The sequence below is a fragment of the Bombina bombina genome, chromosome 7, assembly GCF_027579735.1.
Source record: "Bombina bombina isolate aBomBom1 chromosome 7, aBomBom1.pri, whole genome shotgun sequence".
Taxonomy (NCBI): Eukaryota; Metazoa; Chordata; class Amphibia; order Anura; family Bombinatoridae; genus Bombina; species Bombina bombina.
Genome location: NC_069505.1, coordinates 602,122,848 through 602,131,660, shown reverse-complemented (window position 1 = coordinate 602,131,660; position 8,813 = coordinate 602,122,848). Strand labels below are relative to the sequence as shown.

Genomic DNA, 8,813 nt, shown 5'->3' with positions numbered 1-8,813 from the left:
AAATGTATTGGCAAAAATGCTTCTAGTAAAAGTAATGACTGTTTTAGTGTTAATCTTTCAGTGCATGTGAAGCATACCTAGATACTCCCAGTGCACCAGCATACACAAGAGAACAAAACAAATTTGATGATAAAAGTAAATTGCAAAGTTGTTTAACCCCTTAATGACAACTGACGTACCAGGTACCTCATGCATTAACAAGCAGTTAATGACAATGGACGTACCTGGTACGTCAGTTGTCTAACAGAGTGCTGGAAGTGATCACAATCGCTTCCAGCAGCTCTGAGGGTATTGCAGTGATGCCTCAATATGGAGGCATCCTGCAATACCCCTTTACAAGCCTCCGATGCAGAGAGAGCCACTCTGTGGCCCTCTCTGCACCGGTAGTGATGGTGCCGTTGTCCGGGTGGGAGGGAGCGTGCATGTGCACGAGACGCGTGCGTGCACGTGAACATACTGTGCGTGTGCACGTGCACTCACGCGCATTAGCCACACTGACACCAATGAGGGCAAAAAGCCAAGTAAAGGTAAAAAAAAAAATTTCAAATATAAATGGATCTGGGAGGGGGAGGGGGCTGGGGTTATTGTGGAGGGGCTGCTACACTACAGAAAGAGTTAATTGAAAAATAAAATAAAAATACTTTGTTTTTTGGGGCCAAAGTGGGTACTGGCAGACAGCTGCCAGTACCCAAGATGGCGGTAATTAGGTAGGGGAGAGGGTTAGAGAGCTGGAGGGGGGATCAGGGAGGTTGGGGCTAAGGCAGGGGTCCATCCCAGCTCAAAGATTTTATTATTTTTATTTAAAAAAAAAAAAAACCCTCTTATTTAGTACTGGCAGACTTTCTGCCAGTACTTAAGATGGCGGTAACAATTGTGGGGTGGGGGAGGGAAGAGAGCTGTTTGGGAGGGATCAGGGGGTGGGACGTGTAAGGTGGGAGGCTGATCTCTAAAATTAACCCTGCAAGCTCCCTAAAAGCTTCCTAATTTAACCCCTTCACTGCTGGGCATAATTCACGTGTGGTGCGCAGCAGCATTTAGCGGCCTTCTAATTACCAAAAAGCAACGCCAAAGCCATATAAGTCTGCTATTTCTGAACAAAGGGGATCCCAGAGAAGCTTTTACAACAATTTCTGCCATAATAACACAAGCTGTTTGTAAATTATTTCAGTGAGAAACCTAAAATTGTGAAAAATGTAAAGTTTTTTTTTTTTTTATTTGCTCGCATTTGGCGGTGAAATGGTGGCATAAAATATACCAAAATGGGCCTAGATCAATACTTGGGGTTGTCTACTAGACTACACTAAAGCTAAAATTAACCCTACAAGCTCCCTAATTAACCCCTTCACTCCTGGGCATAAAACACGTGTGGTGCGCAGCGGCATTTAGCTGCCTTCTAATTACCAAAAAGCAACCCCAAAGCCATATAAGTCTGTTATTTCTGAAAAAAGGGGATCCCAGAGAAGCATTTACAACCATTTGTGCCATAATTGCAGAAGCTGTTTGAAAATAATTTCAGTGGGAAACCTAAAGTTTGTGACAAAATTTGTGAAATAGTTAACTTTTTTTTTTTTTTTGATCGCATTTGGCGGTGAAATGGTGGCATGAAATATACCAAAATGGGCCTAGATCAATACTTTGGGTTGTCTTCTAAAAAAAAATATATACATGTCAAGGGATATTCAGGTATTCCTGACAGATATCAGGGTTCCAATGTAACTAGCGCTAATTTTGAAAAAAAGTGGTTTGGAAATAGCAAAGTGCTACTTATATTTATTGCCCTATAACTTGCAAAAAAAGCAAAGAACATGTAAACATTGGGTATTTCTAAACTCAGGACAAAATTTAGAAACTATTTAGCATGGGTGTTTTTTGGTGATTGTAGATGTGTAACAGATTTTGGGGGTCAAAGTTAGAAAAAGCGTGGTTTTTTTTCCATTTTTTCCTCATATTTTATCTTTTTTTTTTTAGTAAATTATAAGATATGATGAAAATAATGGTATCTTTAGAAAGTCCATTTTATGGCGAGAAAAACAGTATGTAATATGTGTGGGTACAGTAAATGAGTAAGAGGAAAATTACAGCTAAACACAAACACCGCAAAAATGTAAAAATAGCCATTGTCATTAAGGGTAAGAAAATTGAAAAATGGTCCGGTCATTAAGGGGTTAAAATGACATGCCCTATCTGAGTCATGAAAGTTTAATTTTGACTAGACTGTCCCTTTAAATTAGGGAGTTTAATTTGCCCTGCATTTTCAGTTTGGCCTATATTTTAGGGCTCAAATGTTGTGTTTCTTAAAGGGACATTAAACACTGAGGTGGTAATATAAACTGACCTGTATAAATACAAAAACAACTCTGCAATATACTTTCATTATTTAATTTGTCTCCTTTTCCTGTAATTCTATTCTGAAATGGTGAGCTTTTCAGTCCCTGTTAGAAATAGTGCAGAACACTGTTCTATTCCTCACAGCCATTGGCTGCACACTCTAGTGACCTATTTATAACTGTCTCTAATTGGCTACATCAGATAAGGTAACCTAAGTTACAACATGGCAGCTCCCATTGTTTTATATAAAACACTTAAATTTTACATTTATTTTTTTTGTCCCTATTTAAACAACTAATGAAACATTATAAAATAAAGCTACAGGTTATTCTCAGACTAATCTTTTCTTTGAATGCTTCATTCTTTCTAACATTTATTTAGTGTTTAATGTCCCTTTAAGCTTAGTATGGGCCTACATTTTGAGAGTAAAATAACTTGCAGCGAGATTACGACACAGTTTTCTCTCACCGCTCACTTACCTGCAGCGCTGGTATTACAGGTTTTTACAAACCCGGCGTTAAAAGGCAAGAAGTGAGCATTGAGCAAAATTGTGCTCCTTACCGTACTCCAATATCAGCGCTGCTTAAGTCACCAGTGAGCTGGTTGTATGTGCTTGTGCACGATTTCCCCATAGGAATCAATGGGGAGAGCCGGCTGAGAAAAAGTCTAACACCTGCCAAAAAGCAGAGTAAAACTCAGTAACGCAGCCCCATTGATTCCTATGGGGAAATAAAAGTTATGTTTACACCTAACACCCTAACATGAACCCCGAGTCTAAACACCCCTAATCTTACACTTATTAACCCCTAATATGCTGCCCCCCCTCATCGTCGCCAACTACATTATACTTATTAACCCCTAATCTGCTGCCCCCAACATCGCCAACACCTACATTATATTTATTAACCCCCTAATCTCCCTCCCCCAATGTCGCCGCAACCTAACTACACTTATTAACCCCTAATCTGCCACCCCCAACGTCGCCACCACTATAATAAACGTATTAACCCCTAAACCACCGCACTCCCGCCTCGCAAACATTAGTTAAATATTATTAACCCCTAATCTGCCGTCCCTAACATTGCCACCACCTGCCTACATTTATTAACCCCTAATCAATGTCGCCGCCACTATACTAAATGTATTAACCCCTAAACCTAAGTCTAACCCTAATCCTAACACCCCCTAACAAATATAATTTAAATAAATCTAAATAAAACCTACTATAATTAACTAAACTATTCCTATTTAAAACTAAATACCTATAAAATAAACCCTAAGCTAGCTACAATATAACTAATGGGTTTATTTTTATTTTACAGGCAAGTTTGTATTTATTTTAACTAGGTACAATAGTTATTAAATAGTTATTAACTATTTAATAACTACCTAGCTATAATAAATACAAATTGGCCTGTAAAATAAAACCTATCCTAAGTTACACTAACACCTAACACTACACTACAATTAAATAAATTAACTAAAATAAAAATAATTATATAAATTAAATTAGCAAAATCACACAAAAAAACACTAAATTACAGAAAATAAATAACAAATTACAGATCTTTAAAATAATTACACCTAATCTAATAGACTTATCAAAATAAAAAAAAGCCCCCCAAAATAAAAAAATAAAAAAACCCTAGCCTAAACTATCAATAGCCCTTAAAAGGGCCATTTGCGGGGCATTGCCCCAAAGTAATCAGCTCTTTTACCTGTAAAAAAAAAAAAATACAAACACCCCCCAACAGTAAAACCCACCACCCTCACAACCAACCCCCCAAATAAAAAGCTAACTAAAAAACTAAGCTCCCCATTGCCCTGATGGGCATTGCTCTTAAAAGGGCAGTTAGCTCTTTTGCAGCCCAAAGCCCTAAGCTAAAAATAAAACCCACCCAATACACCCTTAGAAAAAACCTAACACTAACCCCCTGAAGATCGACCTACTGTTCTGATATAATTGCATCAGCCAATAGTATTATTGTTTTCTACCTTAATTCCGATTGGCTGATAGAATTCTTGGATGACATCACTTAAAGGAACCGTCATTTAGTAAGAAGACTCCGGATGAAGAGGATGCTCCTCGTCGGATGTCTTGAAGATGAAGCCGCTCCACATCGGATGGCAGAAGACAGAAGATGCCATCTGGATGAAGACTTCTGCCCGTCTGGAGGACCACTTTGCCCGGCTTGGATGAAGACTTCTTCCGGCTTCGTTGAGGACTTTGGCCCAGTTGGATGAAGACTTCTGCCGCTTCCTTGAGGATGGATGTCCGATCTTCAGGGGGTTAGTGTTATGTTTTTTTTTAAGGGCGTATTGGGTGGGTTTTATTTTTAGCTTAGGGCTTTGGGTCGCAAAAGAGCTAACTGCCCTTTTAAGGGCAATGCCCATCCAAATGCCCTTTTCAGGGCAATGGGGAGCGTAGGTTTTTTTTAGTTAGCTTTTTATTTGGGGGGTTGGTTATGTGGGTGGTGGGTTTTACTGTTGGGGGGTTGTTTGTATTTTTTTTTTTTTACAGGTAAAAGAGCTGATTACTTTGGGGTAATGCCCCGCAAAAGGCCCTTTTAAAGGCTATTAATAGTTTAGGCTAGGTTTTTTTTTATTTTGATAGGGCTATTTGATTAGGTGTAATTAGTTTAAAGATCTGTAATTTGTTTTTTATTTTCTGTAATTTAGTGGGGTTTTTTTTGTTTTTTTTGTACTTTAGCTAATTGTATTTAATGTATTTAATTGTATTTAATTTAGTTAATAAAAATAATGTAGGTGTCGGCGATGTTGGGGGCAGCAGATTAGGGGTTAATAAGTATAATGTAGTTGGCGGCGATGTTAGGGGCGGCAGATTAGGGGTTAATAATATTTAACTAGTGTTTGCGAGGCGGGAGTGCAGCGGTTTAGGGGTTAATATGTTTATTATAGTGGCGGCGATGTCCTGAGCGGCAGATTAGGGGTTAATAAATTTATTTTAGTGTTTGTGATGCAGGAGGGCCTCGGTTTAGGGGTTAATAGGTAGTTTACAGGTGTTAGTGTACTTTTTAACACTTTAGTTATCAGTTTTATGCTACAGCTTTGTAACGTAAAACTCATAACTACTGACTTTAGATGGCTGTACGAATCTTGTCGGTATAGGCTGTACCGCTCACTTTTTGGCCTCCCAGGCAAAACTCATAATACCAGCGCTATGGAAGTCCCATTGTAAAAAGACTTTACAAAGATTACCTAAGTCGTTTTGCGGTAAGGCCAAAGAAGTGTGCGGTGCCCCTAAACCTGCAAGACTCGTAATAGCAGCAGTAGTGAAAAAGCAGCGTTAGGACCTGTTAACGCTGCTTTTTCAGCTTAACGCAAAACTCGTAATCTAGCCGATAGTGTTTTTTAAGTAAAATGTAATTGAAGGGGCATTCGCATTACTCCTTGTCCCTTCTAAAAAAGTGTTAGTTTTCTTTTGTAAAGTGAAATGTCCTTTGTTGCTTAGTGGATCATCTTCTCTTTTGCAGTTGTCCTTGTCAGCTATGAATAATGTTGGTTTAAGCTTGCTGTGGTGTTTTTTTTTTTTTTGGGGGGGGGGGGGTTAGTGCTAAAATAAAATCTTTTGAAATGTTTGACTTTTTTATTTAATTAGTTTAACTAAATTATAAAAAAATTATCTTCCAAAAGTGAACACATTTCTATAAGTTCTTGTTACACCTAGCAGCGACTTGCCCTATACATATGCTAATGTGAATTCCTTCCGGTTGGGGGGAGGTTTTTTGGCAAGAAATGTGTGAGTGACACACTATTTGGAGTCTGTTGTCCAGATTACATTTAGAAGTATAGTTTTAAAACATTATATATGTGTATATATATATCTCTATGTCACTCCTTATTACAAAATAAATACAAAAATGTATATCTTGGAGCTGTAACTTGTTCTTCATCTTTGTGTTCTAAAGCTCATAATGCTAAGATGGCACTGCAGAGAGCAGCTGGGGGACTGATATTGCATATGTGATTGGCAGAGGGGGCAGGGCCTGGGATATGGTGTGGGCATGAGACGGGCAGAACTACTGCTGGTGCCACTGCTCCTGGGCACGGCCATGTGACATTCTGAGTGGCTGTAGCTCCAGGAATCTGAGATCTGATATGGGGGCTCGCAGCAGGGTGGCTACTCAGCCAATATTTTACTGAAACAGCCAGGGTTTTTAAGGTTCAGGTCAAAGTTGAAAGTTTAAAATAAAGACACTATCATGGTGAAACTTCTAAATGTATTGGAAAATTAATTATAAACAAGTGATCATTATTTATATCTGTCCTAGCAGCTTTAGTTACCGACTTGTGCTGTATAATTTATTTATGCTAATGAGCACGACCGGTATTTATTTATATTTTTATGTTTTTTTTTTACAGAAAAGGTGGCACCCCTACCCTCACCACACCCTGTGCTGCAAGAAGACTCATTGTTTCATTTCCTGCTGCTAGATACAAGCATGGCATCTGCTGACCTGAGAGAGGAGCTAACCTGCCCCATCTGCCTGAGCCTTTATACAGACCCTGTAACTCTGAAATGTGGCCATAACTTCTGCATGGGCTGTATTAAGAGAGTGCTGTGTACCCAGGATGGGTCTGGGGTTTATACCTGTCCTGATTGCAGAAAACGATTTACTTACAGACCTACACTGCAGAGGAACCTGAAGTTAAGTAACATTGTAGGGCATTTCATTCCTACTCATCAAGGGACACATTCTGGGGTCTTCTGTACTTACTGTGTTCACTCTCCTGTACCTGCTACTAAATCATGTCTGATGTGTGAGGCTTCTCTGTGTGATACCCACCTGAGGGTACACAGCAAGTCTGAGGAACACGTCTTAACTGAACCCACCACTTCCTGGGGTAACAGAAAATGCTCCACCCACAAAGAGCTTCTGAAATATTACTGTACTGAGGATGCTGCCTGTATCTGTGTATCCTGCTCCCTGGTCGGAGAGCACAGGGGACACCAGGTGGAGCTACTGAATGATGCTTCTGAGAAAGACAAAAAGAAGCTGAGAAATGTTCTACAGAAACTGACCACAAAGAGAGAGAAGACTGAGAAAAGAGTCCAGAGTCTGCAGGAGCACAGGAGAGGGGTGCAAGAGAAAGCAGCTGGTGTAACAGAGCGACTTACTGCCCTGATTAGGGACATCAGGAAACAGCTGGAAGACCTAGAGAAGCGAGTCCTGAGTGATATCACTTGGCAGCAGGAGCAGCTTTTACACCCAATCTCTGATCTGATCCAGCAGCTGGAAAAAGAGAAGGACGAGCTGACCAGGAAGATGAGTCACATTGAGGAGCTGTGCAACATGACTGACCCATTAACTGTCCTACAAGAACAGGAATCACACAGAGGTGACTTTTGTGGGGCTGAGAAGGGAGATAATGAGGTCACACAGAGAGGTGATAAACAGGTCCCTGCTGGGGGGGATTTGGATGAGGGGCTGATCTCAGTGACCTTATACAGAGGTTTAGCTGATATTGTGACTGATGTAAAGAGAGAGATCTATATGCAGGTGACATCAGACGTATTACTTGATATCAACACAGCTAATAATAAAGTAAATGTATCAGGTGACCTGAAAACTGCATCCTGGTCACGTATAAGCCAGAAGCGACCAAAAACACAAGAGAGATTCACACATTCTCCTCAGGTATTGAGCATCAGTAGCTTTTCCTCAGGCCGACATTACTGGGAAGTGCAGACCAGTGAATTAGGGTACTGGTGTGTAGGGGTTTGTTATACCAGTATGGGGAGGGGAGGACGTCAGTCTGAGATAGGAGAAAATAACAAGTCCTGGGGTTTGGATAGTAATAATAAAAAACTTACAGTGATACATAACAATATATACACCTCATTACGCACCCCTCTATCATGTGACACAGTAGGAATACTGCTGGACTATGAGGCTGGGCGTCTGACCTTTTATGAGCTGTGTGACCCGATCAGACACTTGCACACCGTCACTGTCACCTTCACTGAGCCTCTTCATGCTGCATTCTGGGTAGATGTAGACACCTGCGTGAGAATCCTGCACTAAATATACTTACTATAATAATAATGTTGCTGCTACCTAGCAGTCGCTTACTTCTGCATTTGGCAGTGAACAAAACTGTCAAATGTACATCTCTAGTTTGTGTTTAGTACATATTTTGTTTAAATTGGATTTGAAATAAAACAAAATTGTGCATGGATTTTTTATTATTATTATAATCAAATATCTATGTGTGGAGATGAGTGAGGTATAGAGAGATTGTGTGTGTGTATAATATACACATTTTTCTGTCTTTACATAATATATATATAGTGATTCAATATCTGCCCCATATAGCCATCTTATTAGTGTTTTCAGTAGTGAGGTGGTTCTATGTTGCTGATATATTCTTTTGTCATTTACAACAAAGCTAAGACTAGAAAGGCGACCACTTATCTAGTGCTGTATCTTGTTTTGATGACTTGCTGTCACTTCTGTGTCTCC

General features: G+C 39.7%; 1 protein-coding gene across 1 annotated transcript; it reads left to right on the top strand.

The window, feature by feature from the left end:
• The first annotated feature begins 6,730 nt into the window (after nucleotides 1–6,730).
• On the top strand, nucleotides 6,731–8,375 carry LOC128667212 (E3 ubiquitin/ISG15 ligase TRIM25-like). Its single transcript, XM_053722151.1, has one exon. It carries the CDS (start codon nucleotides 6,792–6,794, stop codon nucleotides 8,373–8,375), a length of 1,584 nt encoding a protein of 527 aa, XP_053578126.1. The 5' UTR covers nucleotides 6,731–6,791.
• Nucleotides 8,376–8,813: the final 438 nt, after the last annotated feature.

Bases quoted from the DNA above. Each gene is read 5' to 3' on its own strand.
- LOC128667212 (XM_053722151.1), top strand. From the start codon at position 6,792: ATGGCATCTGCTGACCTGAGAGAGGAGCTAACCTGCCCCATCTGCCTG.